Genomic DNA, 16,367 nt, shown 5'->3' on the forward strand with positions numbered 1-16,367 from the left:
ATTACGTTATATTATTAACTTAATTGATACAGTTAAAATTTATAATTCGTGACATCTTGCAAGCAAATGTCCTAATTGTAATTGGTTGCTATGATGTTATCTATTATATGAATCAGAATGTGATAAGACATTTTCTACTCGACCTCTTCAATTTAGGTTATTTTTCTTTAAACTAATGTTTGGGTGCAAGTTAATTTTATCTAATTTTAGAACGACACACTCTTAGCTTGTGATATTAGCTTGTGATATGTTCTTGGTTTATGTTGTCAAGATCTCTAACTTTCAATCCAACACCTTTAGAATTACTACTCACATGGCCACTTGAACTAATTATCATCGTACACTAGTTTTGATTGTTCGAGTACTTTTTGAGAACGTCATACTACTGTTATTTACTACATGAGGTTTTCATCTCCTATCATATAATTGAACAGTAATGGTAGATTTTCAACACTTCAGCCTATAAGTTTGTTTTTCAAATATTAAATCTCTACATTTCATCATTTCATCATATAATAACAAAAGGTGCACCACTCTTAACTAACCCTCAAATGTCATGACCAATTAATCCGACTGATGTTCAACAAAAACACGTTGTTCCCTACTACTAAAAGAACTTCCAAGTGCGAGTTTCAGAGAGAGTTACCAAAGAGGAAACGCTTTCAGGAATCTCGACGAAGAGAATACGACACAGATGAGAGATGCTGTAGGTGAAAGAGGAGAATGTCTTTAAGTTACAAACACTTCATAAGAAGTTTAATAGATTTTTTTTGGGGTAATGAAGAAGGGCAAGGTAACAGGCATCACCAATCGATATTGGACGCTGAGATCGACAACTTCTACTACCGAAAATCAGATTTACACAAGACTGAACTATCAATCTAAAAGAGGGGAGAGGAACTAAGATTCTGTAAGATGATATAAATAAGTGATGCTTGTGAAACATTTATTCACAAGCTCATCATCCCATGCGTTAAAATTATGTGCTTTTTAGAGGACGCGGAGCTGCGCAAGGAAGGCAGCACAAAGATCCAGGAAAAGAAACTGGGGGCCTTGAACCCTCTGTAGATCAAGCAAATACTTCTCTTCGCGTGTTTTGTACAGCTGACAACAAAATCCAGCCAAAAACAAATGAGAATGATGCGATGTAATTAGCCCTCGACATTATCTTTTCTATAGATTATCATGAAATAGCAACAACTCATCCATGAAAAAGCTCAAGAATAAATCAACCTTAGGTAATGTAATGTCAAAGGTCCTAGTTGCTGGGAAGGGATGAAAATGTATATTGAAAAATACGTAAACCTTTTCGAACGAGAGAAAATGGTACGTTTTTTTCCAATGCCCCAATAGAAAGAAGAATACCTGAACTTCGAACTTAATAACATTCGGCGATTTTACTACGCCGTCATTTTCAATGATGGTAGACTCGTCCCCGAAGTAATGATTACTATGCACAGGGCTGTTAATCATGCCTTCATGATGGCCTGGAATTCCAGGTAACCACCTACATTTCATATTGTAGTGCCCAATCTTCTTCCACGCCACATTGAGCTCTCGTAGGGCCTTAAGGACTTCGGTCATAATTTCACGGGGATGAGCTCGAGACTGCCAAGTTAGACCAAAGAGTACAATCATAATCCGTAACTTGGGCAACATCAGTTACTAGGTTACTCAGAAAAGCAACTCAGTACCCATGCGCACACATACAACTTATAGGCATCCATAAGACGAAAATTCAAGCATTAAATAGATCTATCTGCCAACATTACAGAAATGGCAAGAATGCCTCATTAAAAGTTAGGCACCAAAACAGATTAAAACAAAGAAACGAACCTGTAATCCTAGAGCCCACTTCCTCTCAACGGGGAACTGTGATCTTAGGCCCATTCCTTGATAATCCATATATCCAGGAAGCCGGTGTCCTACAGCAGGACTTGTAGGATCACCAGGGTGCATAGAATTGAATCTGGTTTCCTACCAAACAATAAAAATAAAACAATATATGTTGGACTGCACAAATACTAACATGATAGAAATGGCTAATAGTGAATCTTTTTTAAAGAAGAAAAATGTAGAAAATTTAATACTTAATAAAACAAGTGGAAAAAAAAATTCAACTGAAACTACAATAGTTAAACAAAATACAGGAGAAATACACCACAAGATGGGGCCAGAAAATTTCCCAAACTTCTTCTCTTTTGCCACTGAATATGGAAATCTTCAGGAAGATGCATTCTGGAGGCTGGGTGGAATGCTTTTTATAATAGTATAAAAAGGAATTACGTGTCTATCAGACCAGAAAAAGAACATGAATACCATAGTCTCCTGAAACTCAGCTCCAAGATAGCCACTAGAAACACGAAACCGGTTGTCCAGCAACAAATAATAAGCAACAGTAGCCTGACATATATTATCAATAACAACGACCATCAGTAACTAGCAAGGAAGTATTTCAAGTTTCTTAAGAGAATAAGTCTAATTAATAATGCCACCTCATTTTGAATCCTGTTACGAAGAGACTCCACCAGCTGATTCCTGTCAAATCCCATTTTTACAACTTCCTGAAGAATGTCTTCATCAATCTGAAAAAATAAAATAAAGTAAAATAATTGAAGGAAAAAGTTTAATTACTTGGACAAGAGAAATAAGCAATTAAGAACCTATATTGCTAAACCAGAAAAGAACTTAATTATCCTATGAAGTAGAATAGATATTGAGTACATTGGATAGTTATATGATTGACTGGTTCTACTCTTTGTTACATACCAAAAGCCTTATTAATGAAGCAAGGCAATGGCCTGCTAATAACTGCCGAGTAATCCTACCAATAATATTTTTATATCTAAAAAATGCATGAGGAATGAACAGTAAAGTATCATTCCTATTTTCTACATTGAAATCTGTTTTCAAAAAACTATATTACCAAGTTCTACATAAATATATTCTTCTAAATTTTGAATAATGCAAGTTTCAAAACCTTACTTCCAAACAAGCCCTAATTTTAGAAATAAGAAACTTGTAGTAGACAAACCTATGTTTGCAAAAAAAAAAAAGTTATCAACTGCAACTTGGGTCGACATATATTTTAATCTTAATTTTAAGTGAGAACTACATAACAAAAGAAAAGAGGAAATTATATGGTCCAACTATGTTGAGAAGAAAGGGAAAACGAAGGAACACATTCAGACCTAGAAGTCTCAAGACTAAGAAAAGAATACAGAATCAAATAACATTTCTAGTAGTCTTTTCCTGTCTATAATCCAAAATAGTGAATTCAGAGGTCTTCGTGTGCAAGCTCTAAAAATGTTCTCATATGTCAGGAAATTTCCTAAAAAAAAATAAAATCTCCTGAGGAACCTAATGAAACGATTCTGTTTCCTAAAAAAATTAATAAATAAATCTATGAACTGTTCGCTTGTCTGCCAATAAAATCATGAAAACAGAGTTGGTATAATAAAAAGTAGTAATCGGTAGGTTTTGGAGCACAAGGTTAATTGAAGAGAAAAAAACCTCTCGAGCTTTACAAAGTGCAGAAAATGCAAAGGTTTTTTTAGGCTTCTATATGATAGAGTATAGTACTATGAAATACAAGAAAATGAATGTTTAAAGAAATTACAGATTTTTTCAAGAAATTGTTTAGAGAATATTTTTGAAGGATCCTTCTTAAATTTTTAGTACTGAACCTTTTTCGCCTGTTGAATTGTATCAGGTGGAGGCACGGCTAAATAGCGTGGAAGATGAGCCTGAAACCATGGGTGCTGGCGAATCTCAGGGATCGTGATGCGCTTCATTGGGTCAACCACCAGCATACTAGGGATCAGTTCTCTAGCACCAGATGATAAATGACTTGGAAGAGTATAGATTCCACCCTAAAAGACAGCAAAATTTTAGTTAAGATTTGGAGTCTTCATCACTTCTGAGACGGTTTGAATTGTAAGGTGTATATATTAAATTAAATAGGTGCAACAGAGACAACTTTGTAACCATAAGGAAGAGTCCAAGCACATGAAATCAGCATCTAAAGTAAATAAATGTTTCTCCAATGCCCCTTGAGGACCCTTAGCTAGGATGCTAATAATACTAATAAATTATGGAAGGAGGTTATCCTCCTTGAGAAGCTGAAAATAATCAGATCATATATGCAAATACTGACATTATAAAAAATAAATTAAAAAAAAAAAAAAAAAAAAAAAAAAAAAAGAGCTCCAAAAGAAGTTCAAACTCACCAAGAAACTTTGTTCCAGCCATAACAAAAATTAAGCTAAACGAAATAAATACAGAAATACCTTTATTTTCTTAAACAGGTTGGGAATGTTTTCATCGTCAAAAGGAAGAGTGCCACATAGAAGGGCATACAAAATGACACCACAACTCCACACATCTACTTCAGGTCCAGCGTATAATTTCCCGGAGATGACCTAATTATATTAAAAAGTTATGATTGTTAAATTGAAACCCAACAACAAAATGGCAACTGCTCCTTGGGAGTTACTGCACTGCAACAAACATACCTCTGGGGCAGCATAATTGGGACTCCCACAACTTGTCTTCAGAAAGTGACCATCTCGCATTATATTGCTCAAACCAAAATCAGCAATCTTCACATTATATTTTGAGTCTAAAAGCAAGTTCTCCGGCTTGAGATCTCTGTGAACTACCATATTCCTGTGGCAGTACTCCACACCAGAGATTATCTGTTCCATGAAGGTGAATTTCCCACAACATAACTAAGATGGAAGATAAGACGAATAGCAAGTCGCAACCAATGTTTAAAATTACAATTGCAACATGCCTGTTGGAAAAAATTACGGGCTTCATCTTCCTGCAACCTTCCCTTTTCTACAATATAATCAAAGAGCTCCCCAGATTTTACATACTCCATCACAACATAAATGTCTGCTGGAGTCTCTATAACCTCATAGAGCCGTATAATGTGAGGATGCATGAACAACCTCAATATTTTAATCTCTCTTCTCACTGCGCCAATTTCATAGTGAGAAAAAAGTGTAAGCCTTTCCCAGACCCAAACCAACTTCATAAAAAATTACAATGAAAAATTAAAATAATGAAACGTTCATCATGAAAAAGGGTGAATGTAAACAAATTTTTGAAATCCATGAAGGCGGATTAGCACAACTTTTCCTTGTGGTGGTGGGGTTAGATGGAATGGAGGGAACCATCAAAAGAAATTAAAAGTTCTAACTTGTAAGTAGATTGCCGCCCTTCAGAAATTTAACCTGCACTTGTACTTATAAAACAAACCTTGAAATCAAAATGAAGAAATCATGATTGACAGACTTTTCAACAGATTCATAAATTTTATGATATTGTTTCAAGATTGAAAGTACATACAATTCAAAAAAGAATCAAACCTTTTTCCTCCATGTCCAAATTTTTTATCTTTCGGCGGTTAAGGATCTTAATAGCAACTTTATGACCAGTTAAAGCATGCTCGGCAATTTTCACTTTCCCAAATGAACCTATGCCAAGGGTCTTTCCAAGTTTATAGTTCGGTAAATTCATATCCATGCCACTACCACCGCGACCAGTTGGTCCATCCATTTGACAGATCTACAAAAATGGTAAAAAATAAGAAATGAGATCAACGTTTAAGAAAAAAAAATATCTTTCATATGAGATGAGAATATGATAGCACCAAGTTGTTCACTAAAGAGATAGAAATGAATGAAATTGGTTATTCCAGGCATCATGAAGAAACATATAAAGGGTTACAAGCATCTTCCAAGGGAGTTAGAAAAAACACTCTCGAAAGAGTGGGTGACAAGAAAATTACACGAATCTACTCAAAATCTCAAGTCGCCAATGATAACTATGATATGGAAGTTTATTGTGCCAAAAAAGATTAAAGTTTTGCTATGGAGTTTAGTCCATAAAAGCTTAAACAATCAAGAAAGGCTACAAAGGAAGCTTAATAATGAGTATACTTCTCCTTCAGTTTGTCCCTGTTTTTGAAGGGACAGGAGCCTCAAGCATCTTTTCTTTAGATGCCCTTTCGCTTTGAGAGGGTGGGACCTTCTTCTTAGAGCGTTTGGATTTTGTGTATGCCGTCCAGATATGATTGTGAGGATTGGCTCTTAGAAGCCCTCAACGGCTGAGACCTAAAAGGAAAACATAGAATTTTGTGGGGTTGTGCTTTGCAAGTGCTTGTTTGGGAGACTTGGAAAGAAAAAACAGGAGAATCTTAGAAAATAAGTCTTATTCTTTAGAAACTTTTTGCACTTTCCTACGAAATACCCATTTGTTATAGTGTCTTAGAAGTATTGAATTCTTGTGTAACAATAGCCTAGCTCAAACCTCTGAAATTGGGAGGTCATACTCCAGTAACTTTTGTTTGGGAGGGAGGTTCCTTCCCCTCTTCCCTTAGGCTGTTGGTGTTTATATTTTTTCAATATACATCCGTTTCTTATAAAAAATAAAAAAATAATAATAATAAAATAAAAATAAAAATAAAAATAAAAGAAGAAGAAAGAAAGAAAGAAATAAGAAGAAGAAAACTTCATTGATAGAAAAAGAAGTACAAAAGAGTGGGTGATAAGAAAACTACACGATAGCCAAAATTTCCCTCCAAATACTTAGAATGTATGGTATCTCTGACTTCTTTGATACCTCTATAAGTCACTTTAAAAAATTCTATATTTTCTTCCCAATGACCCCTCCCAAAAGCATGTTTCTTTTTTATAAAAAATTGACGGCCAAGAAGATTAGCTCTAGAGCTGCCAAGGCTTTTTGAGGGAAGCGCCAAAGCAATCCAAATTTTGCGAAAGAGAGAATCAGAAGGCTTGGGCATAAGGGCAATGGAGCAAGAAATGATCCAGAATCTCCCCTTGATTCTGACATATGCAGAAAAGACAGATGAGCTTATGTGAGGATATCTCCTTTGAATCCCATTTTCCCATGTTGAGGCCCCCAACTACAAATTCCAACAGAAGAACTCAACATCAACACAAAGGATGATGAGGTTGATTAATCCCCCAATTTCCCTTTCATAAAAAAGGCCTCTGGAAGAAGAGCTTACACTTTCATCCCATCTCATAGGTTACTCATAGCCACGTTTTTAGTTTTTTAAAGCACAAAATTGGGTACAGTCTGGGAGGAAAACGGTCAGAAGTTTATAAGCTGCACAACCATTAAACCTGAAACTAGTGTTTTCCCCATTATCAGGTAAGCGAATGCAGACGCCTTCTCTTACACTTCACCAAAAAAACTCCCAAGGGGAATTCCTTCTGATTTTGTTATCAGTTGAGGTAAACCACCAGAGCTCATTCAAATCCATGTTACTGTAGAGCACCACTGGCCATATAGAATCTCTTTCAAGGGGGATTCTCAAACCTAGCTTTTAAAAGAAAAATCAAAACTCTTCTGACAAACACGATTAAAGCTTTACTGTGGATAGTATAGATGGAAAGGAATAGAATAACTTTTTGATAGTTGAGTAACCCGGGAAAAAAAACATACTGCACCCACTTCGACTGCTTTCCATAATTCCACTTACCACGAACACAATAAGATGAATTCAATTACCATCGAATTTCATACTAATTCATTAAAGTTGATAGAACTACCGAAGCACGACATCACAAATTCCCAAATTCATCATACATAGCTTTCCGTAATTTTTACTCACTTCAAACATCAAAAAAAACCCCAAATTCAGCACAAGTTATTAAGGAAAAAATCCATCCAAGCAACCCTCGCAAAATAAGCAGAAATTACCCACACAGATCAAAATTAATAGGAAAATACATAACGATAACCTCGAGAAGGACTCCTGCGAGATTCAAAGAAGGGCACCGGACAGAGATCGAAACAAAATGGATTACAAAGCAGCAAATTGGGACCTGAAAAACTATATAGAGACCTTAAAAATTACAGAAAACAATCAATAGGAGAAATTCAACGCAGATGAAAAGAGAAAAAACAGAAAATCAAAAGAAAGACATACAAGAAGGAGAAAGTGAGTGAGAATCGGGCGTTATGAATGTCTGTGAATACAGAAGAAAAACCCTTATACGAGTGTTAAAAGGAAAAAGAGGAGAAGAAAACCTGAAGTGAGGGTGATGGAAAGTGTAAATCTGAGGAAGACAGAGTTGAATGCTGGCTGCGAACGAAGGGAGAACGCGACGGGGCGTGGCGATGGATGTTGGGACCGATGCGCTAGCGCAACGACCGGGAACTGGATTCGAAGAGAGAGAAACTCCTTTTCTTCATTTCTTTCCAAATCCAAATACTATTTACAATTTCATTGTTTTCCTTCTTTTTTTTTTTTTTTTTTTCTTCACACATTTGAAGTTCTACTCTAAGTAATTAACAAACAATTTCAAGGGTTTTTTTAAATGGACTTAAAATTTTCAAAAATCATACAAATGGTACACTTGATATGTAATTCATATTAAAAAAATATGAGTTATTTGTGATATGTAATTATAATCTAAATAGTAAACTTTCCAAAAATCATATATACATATTTAAAAAAGAAATTCGTTGAACTGCCATCGGTCATGAGTTATTTGTGACCCATATATGTAAAGGATCATTAGTGATGAGTTGGCGTGTTATGATTCGCAGTTATAAAAGTACAATGCATTAAACCCAAGTTTTAATTAAATTTGGGAATCTTTCTTACATCAAACGCGAAAGACTTGGGTTCAAATACAAATTTATTTCACTTGTTAACTAAAAAAAAATAATGGCAATATTAACTAATTAGTCTTGAGAAACATACGTAACCATAATATAAAATTAATATTAAAAGTACACTGAAAGAAAGTGTTAAAACTTGGCTTGTTGGAACTTCTCAGTGATGAGAAATTCCTCCAAAAATAGGCGTATGCCGGTGAATGGGACGAGTACACGGTATTCTTTAGTAAAAGGCGAAAGAATAGTTCGCTCTGTACTCGACCTCCGGCTGCGTGATTTGAGAGGGCTTACAGCTCCCCATTATATACTCCACTGGACCGCTGAAAAATTCATTTAACCGATGTGGGATCGCGTTTTAATGGGCCGGAGGCCGTAATGGGCCTCCCTCCCACAGGCCCTTATGCTTATTCATCCAAATATAAATAAATGTAAACGCAAATTTTTAGTAATTAAACGCAAATTTTTAGTAATTAATTCAAATCTCGACTCTAAAACAACCCTTTTTACAATAACCCTTTTGAGTAAAGATCACATGCAATACGTTCTTTTTTATGTACTTATTCGTTTATTGTTTAACAAAACATACTAAACAATAAACATACTAAGCTAAATAATAAAGAACCCCTAAATAACTTCTTAATAATATCACATCATTCATATAAATTTTCAATAATATCACATGATTCATATTAAAAAATTGATATGTTGATTTATAATTATATTTTTTTAAAATTGTTATATAATCATATTTAAAAAGTCAATTGTATACTTGTAGTATGTCAATGACCCTTAATTATGAGGCCAAGTTGCGGAAGAGAACTGTTAACATACAAATATATTTAACTAAGAGAGTGATAAAAACAGATTATATCCTAAAAATCAGATCTAATCACTTTAGTAAAATACATACTAAAAACTCTGAAAAGGTATTAAACTTGGATTATGGGAACTCCTCGGGGAAGAGAAATCCCTCCAAAAACAGGCGTATGCCGGTGAACGGGACGAGCACACGGTATTCTTTAGTAAAAGGCGAAAGAATAGATCGCTTTGTACTCGACCTCCGGCTGCGTGATTTGTTGAATTTTACGGCTCCCCATTTTATACTCCACTAGACCGCTGAAAATTTAGATTTTACCGATGTGGGATCTTGTTTTAATGGGCCGGAGTCTGTAATGGGCCTCCCCTCTCATCCATCACTTATACTATCTGATTATCCATCCAAATATAAATAAATTTAAACGCACAATTTTAGTATTTAATTCAAATCTCAACTCTAAAATTATTTATGTAATTCAGTAGTGTTGAATGTGCACGTGAAGTCAACTGTTTATGTCCTCACACTTCTCATTGTTGTAAACAATTCAGATGTAAATTTACTATGTCTTTCTCAAATGAGATAAAAAAAATTCATTTAAACCGATAATAAAAATAAGAGTGGTGAGGAATTTTTCTGGATTAGATAAATGAGGTTGGATAGTGATTGTATTCTCCATTTGCAGCACAATTTTTACCCCGCTTTTTTATAATTATATATTCTATTACAAATTATAATATATCATTCTTTTTTTATATTTTTTCTTTTATCTAACCATTAAAATGGGTCATCATTTTATTTAAATTCGTTACATGTTACTTTGAATAATAAGCTCCAAGTTTGTGAAATTGGGATCCAAAATAATGAACTTTGGGTCCTATATATATTATTGCTTATATATTACATCTAAGATGTTAAGACGGTGATGTCATATTTAAGTTTAAGATGTTAAGACTGTGATGTCATATTTAAGTTTAAACTTTTTGTGGGTGGAATATTAAGTTGTAATATCAAATTTTGATTTGTTTACAAATATTATATTATATTTTGTGTGTGGAATATTAAGTTGTAATATCAAATTTTGATTGGTTTAAAAATATTATATTATATTTTTGTTCATAAATATTATATTAGATGTTTGCTTATTTATTTATTTTTTAAAATAGAACTATACATTATAAAAGTTTCTTCACAAAATAATTTTTTTAAAAAATTAAAAACATGGAGAAAAAAAATTGTGGTGATTCCAATTCTCGACAAGAATGGGGATGGGTCGTCCCCACCCTACTCTGAGAGATATTTCTAATGCAATTCGTTTACTCAAATATTGATATTAAAATTTACTAAAGATGAAAAGTAAAAATGAGATTAAAATCATAAATAATTGTAATAGTAATATCGGTCGAAATATTTGAAAAAATAATCAAAATTTAAAACTCATCTTAAACATATGGATGGAATCCTTCTCCATCTTAATGAATAAAATAATTTACAACCATATTTTAATCATACAATTAAAAAAAAAAAAAAAAAAAATTGCTATAACCTTCCATGTTCCCAAAGGGTGGGCTCTCACCTCCATGAAGTATGACCCTTCTTTTATTTGTCCTCTTTTTCGTTAGATTCCCTTTTATTGGTACTTTCAAATTTGACATACCATTATTCAAATAAACTATAAATACATTATTCAACCATCATCCACCAATCCAATCGCACTTCAGTTCCCAATAGAAAAAGAAAGGCATCATATCACAATAACACGAAGGATAGTGAACCTCGTTACTTGAAGAACTTACAGAACAAAAGTTCCAAAAAAAAGAAAAAAACAGAGGAGTCCTATCCTAGTGTCTACTGTCGTCAAACACACACACAGTGGACCGAAAACTCAGACCTCTTTTATTGCAGCATAAGAGGACCATGTCATTGGAACAGACCTCTTGGAAATGGTCTCTACAGAAATTCCCGCCTAAATTCAAACAAATGGTAGATTTTGGATTTCATTCGGCGAATTACAACTAACCTGTTCTAAATAACTTGTTTAGCAGCGGCGATAACAGCCTCAACCGTGATACCGAACTCTTTGTAAATTTTCCCTGCTGGAGCACTTGCTCCGAAGCGGTCAATGCCGATTGCTTTTCCTTTGCTTCCGACGATCTTCTCCCATCCAAATGTTGTTCCAGCCTCGATACTCACTCTGGCAGAAACAGCAGCAGGCAAAACGCTTTCCTTGTATGCATCTGATTGCTCGTCGAAGAGCTCCCAAGAGACGAAGGAAACGAGTCGAACAGCCTTTCCTTCCTTTCTCAGTTCCTCTGCAGCTTTGGCGGCAATTTCAAGTTCAGAACCAGTTCCAATCAAGATAACATCGGGCTTGTTGCCTGAGGAATTGTCCGAGACAATGTATCCACCCTTTTCAACTCCTTCAATGGAAGTTCCAGGAAGATTAGGCAACTTTTGGCGAGAAAGGGCAAGAATTGAAGGCCTCTTTCGGTTAAGTACTGCAACTTTGTATGCCCCAGCAGTCTCATTACCATCAGCCGGTCGGAGCATCAATATGTTCGGCATAGCCCTGAAGCTTGCCAGATGTTCGATTGGCTGATGGGTCGGCCCATCTTCACCAAGACCGATTGAATCGTGAGTCATGACATAGATTACACCAGCTTGACTCAAGGCGGATATCCTAATGGCAGCTCTCATGTAATCTGTGAAAACAAAGAACGTAGCACAGTAAGGAATGAGTCCAGGACTGTGAAGGGCAATTCCGTTGCAGATGGCTCCCATTCCGTGCTCTCGAACACCAAATCGAAGATTACGCTCTTCAGGAGTGTCCTTTTGGAAGTTTCCGAACGATTTAAGCAGTGTCATGTTTGATGAAGCAAGGTCAGCACTTCCACCAAGGAAACCAGGGAGAACTTTTGCAAGGGCATTAAGGTTTTGCTGGGAAAGATTCCTAGTGGCATCAGCTGGGCTCTCCGGGGTGTACGTCTGCATAACACATCGAAAACACTCGGTCTTTAGGCAAGAATAACGTACAATATAGTTTTTCATGAAGAAAAAAGCGAACTCTAACTACATGTCGTAATATGTCAGTTTAACAAGTAATAAACAGTCATGTTCGGGACGGGCTACTCACTGGCAGTGCTTTTTCCCAACCAGCAGCTAGTTCTCCATTAATAATAGACTTCAGTTCAGCAGCTTCCTCTGGGTAGTTCTTCTCATATTCGGCAAACTTAGTGTTCCATTCAGCTTCAAGAGCAGCTCCCTGGGGGATGTGACGGCTCCAGTGCCTATAGGATAAAACAAGGGTAGATCAATAATGAATCACCCCCTTTAAACTCAAAAAAACGATAGTTCATTTATCATCTATATCCATACTTCTTAACATCCTCAGGCACGTGGAAAGGCTCGTACGGCCATTGAAGGTTCTGTCTCGTGGCGTCAACTTCCTTTGCACCTAGTGCGCTACCATGTACACTGTAGGAATTAGCCTTGTTTGGAGATCCATAACCAATGGTTGTGGTCACCTACAACATTTTAAACGTAAATTCAGCACACCCAATTTTGTAGAAATTCATCACAACTCGGCAAAGCTAGTTCAGATTCACGTCCGTAAATATTAAGATTAACTTTCCCATAAACTCCCTGATACTAGACTATGATATAACAGCTTAAATTTTACTTTCACATAATTTGAACTACGAGCAATATTACAGAGCTATGCAGGAAAACAAGAGCTCTGTGCATCAAAAGTTCTGAAGGGATTGCAAACCTTGATCAAAGTGGGTTTGTCTTTTACAGCTTTCGCTTCCCTAATGGCAGCACGAATCTCGTCGTAGCCATTATTTCCATTTTTCACCCAGATAACATGCCACCCTAGACCCTCAAATCGTTTGTCAACACTCTCAGTGAACGCAATCTCCGTGTCGCCATCAATTGAGATGTGGTTGTCATCATAGAAAGCAATCAGCTTGCCTAGTCCCCAGTGCCCAGCAAGCGAACAAGCTTCATTGGCTATTCCCTCCATTTGGCAACCATCTCCCAGTACAACATATCTGCCAATTGAATAAAATGAGTAAAAAAGAATAATACAGCATCACAAAGTGCTCTTTATAATGGATCGAAGAAGTTTACTGATTAGCGTCGGATATCATACGTGTAATGGTCAACAATTTCATTATCGGGCTTGTTGAAACGAGCAGCTAAATGCTTCTCAGCAAGTGCCAAACCAACGGCATTTGCAACACCCTGTCCAAGAGGACCTTCACAAAACAAAACAATTAACAATCAAACAAAAGCAACAACAGTGTCCAAACCTTAAGCACTTTAACTTCGATACAAGAATCTAACCAGTCGTTACTTCAATTCCGGGCGTCTCGAAGTTCTCAGGGTGTCCAGGAGTTCTGCTCCCCCATTGACGGAAACTCTTTAAGTCTTCTTCCTAATCATTAACAAATCTAAATTCATCAGTCACAGTGGATATAAATTGTCCCTTTACAGAGAAAAATGGATTAGTACACAGTTCAAATCAAATTATATTCTTCAAACCCATACAACATTAATTTTTGTTATGAAATCTAACAAGCAAATTATTAAGTTTAGTTGAGCAGTAAATTTCAATCCAGAATTTAAACATACGCCTTTAGTACTAAACCCAACCTCAACCTAACTTGATGGTATAATCTTAACGAAAGAAAAGTCACGGGTCGATATCTTGGGCCATATAATTCCATAGCCAACAAACTTCTAAAAGAAAAGTAACACGTTTAGATTACACAAATGAGGAAAAGGAAAGACAAGACGAACATTTCAATACCATGACCAAATAGGACGCCATTCATAAGTAGTAAAAATCAGAACAAACCGAGATCCAGTTGAAATCCGAAATCATAGGAGTCGAACAACGCCAAAAAAGAAAAAACAGATCAAACCCAAACAAAGCAACAGAACGAGAGGAGGACAAACTCAGACAAAGCTTACCTTAACACTATCATACCCAGCAAGGTGAAGCAAAGCATAGTGCAGCATACATCCATGGCCAGCCGACAAGACGAACCGATCCCGATTGAACCAGTAAGGGTTCTTGGGATTATACTTCATAACCTCATCGTACAAAACATGGCCCATCGGAGCGCAACCCATCGGCAAGCCCGGGTGGCCGGAATTCGCCTTCTCCACAGCATCGATCGAGAGGAAACGGATCGTATTGACGGACTTCTCGATCAACGACGTCTCAGTGGTCTTATTGACCGTCTCAGCAACCGAAGCTCGAACCACTCCACGGAGGGACCGGCATGGCCTGATCCGGCGAGATGATGCAGCGATGGCGGCGGAGCTGGTGGATTTGAGGCCGGAGAAACTGGGAAGAGAGCGAGAGGAAAGAGAAACGCGGTCGGCGGATGGATTTGAATCATGGTGAGAGGTGGCTCGGGGCAATAGCGCTTGCGAAAGGGCCGCAGAGGAAGTGGAAGCCATAGCTGAAGAAGGTTGAAGAATTCGAGACGCAGATGGTGGTTTTGGTACTGATTTGCTGAGAAATGGCTTCCGGGTTTTTAATTTCGACGGAGAATTTTGAACTTTGGTTGTTGAACTTCCTCGTAGATGACGACAGGTGAACGAAGATGACAGATTCGCCGTTGGATTATTCTATAAACATACAATCTCAGCCGTTGATTGTCAGCTAGAAATCCAGTACATCTCAATTTATTAATTTATTATATATGGAAAAGAAAAAAAAAATACAGGAATTTGATATGAAACTTTCTTTCTATTAATTATACTTTACAAACAAAATGAATGCAAGTAAACCAATCATTTTTTCCTTCACAAAAAATAATTGTTTTTTTTTTATTTAATAAGATTAGTAAATTATATTCATTAAATTTGCAATATTGTGAAATATTAGATTATATATTTAACTAATTTTTCTATTTTAAAACCTTATGCTAACCTTATAAAATTATTTTATAGTTAACCATCTGAATTGAATAATCAAACTTTTAAATAATAATTAGTGTATTATCAACCACCATAAAAAAAAAAAAAAGTTTGTTTAAATTCCAACTGCACCGAGACGATTTTGAGCGGAAATAGGAGAGAGTAAAGAGAATTTTATTCTTGTTAGCTAAGCAGAGTTGGAGACTTAAATTATATTTCTCGCCTCACCTCCATCTAAATTTCTTTGTCACGTCCTACATGTGAGAGAAAGACTATAATAGAAAATCGAAATATTTTTCATTTAATATTTAATTAAAGGATTATTGCTTTAGCCGCCGCCGGGTTCCATAAAAAATTAGCAGCCAAATATTTATTTCTACTTTGTATCGGTTTAATGTTTTTTATTTGAAAAAAAAAAAACACTTTAGTTTGTTTTTGGCCGAAATCATTGATTTCTCCGCTGAACATTTTAATTAAAAAATATAATTTAGAACAAGGATAAAAATAGTATACCCACGGCTGTTGACATTTATTAATTTTCATATGCTTTTAAATATTTATTTTAAAGATTAATGTGTTATAAAGTCATAGCTACTTTAGGATTTTTAATGCTATTTTTTAATTAAGTGTTCATCTGAACAGTTAAAGTCTAAGTAAATTCAGATAAAACAAATTTTAATGGATAAAAAAAAATGATTTTTTTAATATATATTATATTTTTTCAATTTTATTTAAAAAATGAAATCCAGCTCATAAACAGTTTAAATTTTGGGGAGCCGAATATAATGATGAAGAATTTTATTTTGGAATTTAAAATGTTTCAAATATAAACAATTGTTATTAGAAAATTAATTTTTATGGAAAAGTACAATTTTTTCCTATTTTGAAGACAATGACCAAACTACCTTATTTGAATCCCAAACGTATGTTAAATAAAATTCTTTTTCAATTTTTACGT

General features: G+C 35.4%; 2 protein-coding genes and 2 non-coding genes across 7 annotated transcripts; all 4 read right to left on the reverse strand.

The window, feature by feature from the left end:
* Nucleotides 1-707: 707 nt before the first annotated feature.
* LOC111806955 (SNF1-related protein kinase catalytic subunit alpha KIN10) lies at nt 708-8,233 on the reverse strand. Of its 4 annotated transcripts, none has more exons than XM_087129182.1 (12): nt 8,068-8,233; nt 5,949-6,122; nt 5,376-5,574; nt 4,796-4,980; nt 4,515-4,697; nt 4,290-4,421; nt 3,687-3,872; nt 2,496-2,585; nt 2,320-2,403; nt 1,837-1,977; nt 1,366-1,608; nt 708-1,104 (listed from the first exon to the last, which is right to left on the reverse strand). In XM_087129182.1, exons 3-12 carry the CDS (start codon nt 5,563-5,565, stop codon nt 991-993), a joined length of 1,548 nt encoding a protein of 515 aa, XP_086985308.1. In that variant the 5' UTR covers nt 5,566-5,574; nt 5,949-6,122; nt 8,068-8,233; the 3' UTR covers nt 708-990. The 4 variants fall into 4 exon arrangements, with proteins under 4 accessions (XP_086985308.1, XP_023548279.1, XP_023548276.2 ...); XM_023692511.2 differs by lacking the exon at nt 5,949-6,122 and adding an exon at nt 7,779-7,862 and having other exon boundaries at nt 8,068-8,117; XM_023692508.2 differs by lacking the exon at nt 5,949-6,122 and adding an exon at nt 7,779-7,870 and having other exon boundaries at nt 8,068-8,104.
* Nucleotides 8,234-8,812: 579 nt separating this feature from the next.
* LOC111807860 (U5 spliceosomal RNA) lies at nt 8,813-8,931 on the reverse strand. Its single transcript, XR_002817003.2, has one exon. It is a non-coding gene; the product is annotated as a U5 spliceosomal RNA (small nuclear RNA).
* Nucleotides 8,932-9,609: 678 nt separating this feature from the next.
* On the reverse strand, nt 9,610-9,727 carry LOC111807838 (U5 spliceosomal RNA). Its single transcript, XR_002816986.2, has one exon. It is a non-coding gene; the product is annotated as a U5 spliceosomal RNA (small nuclear RNA).
* Nucleotides 9,728-11,224: 1,497 nt separating this feature from the next.
* On the reverse strand, nt 11,225-15,146 carry LOC111806947 (transketolase, chloroplastic). Its single transcript, XM_023692492.2, has 7 exons — nt 14,453-15,146; nt 13,823-13,913; nt 13,629-13,734; nt 13,245-13,527; nt 12,851-12,999; nt 12,609-12,762; nt 11,225-12,460 (listed from the first exon to the last, which is right to left on the reverse strand). Exons 1-7 carry the CDS (start codon nt 14,945-14,947, stop codon nt 11,501-11,503), a joined length of 2,238 nt encoding a protein of 745 aa, XP_023548260.1. The 5' UTR covers nt 14,948-15,146; the 3' UTR covers nt 11,225-11,500.
* Between the last annotated feature and the right edge of the window lie 1,221 nt (nt 15,147-16,367).

This window comes from Cucurbita pepo, chromosome 12 (assembly GCF_057944985.1).
Source record: "Cucurbita pepo subsp. pepo isolate OVF chromosome 12, ASM5794498v1, whole genome shotgun sequence".
Taxonomy (NCBI): domain Eukaryota; kingdom Viridiplantae; phylum Streptophyta; class Magnoliopsida; order Cucurbitales; family Cucurbitaceae; genus Cucurbita; species Cucurbita pepo.

Excerpts from the sequence above, each read along its gene's own strand:
- LOC111806955 (XM_087129182.1), bottom strand. The coding sequence starts at position 5,565 with ATGGATGGACCAACTGGTCGCGGTGGTAGTGGCATGGATATGAATTTA. Across the intron at positions 4,698-4,795 it reads CCCGTAATTTTTTCCAACAG|ATAATCTCTGGTGTGGAGTA; the intron begins GCATGTTGCAAT and ends TTCATGGAACAG. Across the intron at positions 2,404-2,495 it reads GTAACAGGATTCAAAATGAG|GCTACTGTTGCTTATTATTT; the intron begins GTGGCATTATTA and ends AATATATGTCAG.
- LOC111806947 (XM_023692492.2), bottom strand. The coding sequence starts at position 14,947 with ATGGCTTCCACTTCCTCTGCGGCCCTTTCGCAAGCGCTATTGCCCCGA. Across the intron at positions 13,735-13,822 it reads CGGAATTGAAGTAACGACTG|GTCCTCTTGGACAGGGTGTT; the intron begins GTTAGATTCTTG and ends TGTTTTGTGAAG. Across the intron at positions 12,763-12,850 it reads GTGCCTGAGGATGTTAAGAA|GCACTGGAGCCGTCACATCC; the intron begins GTATGGATATAG and ends TTTATCCTATAG.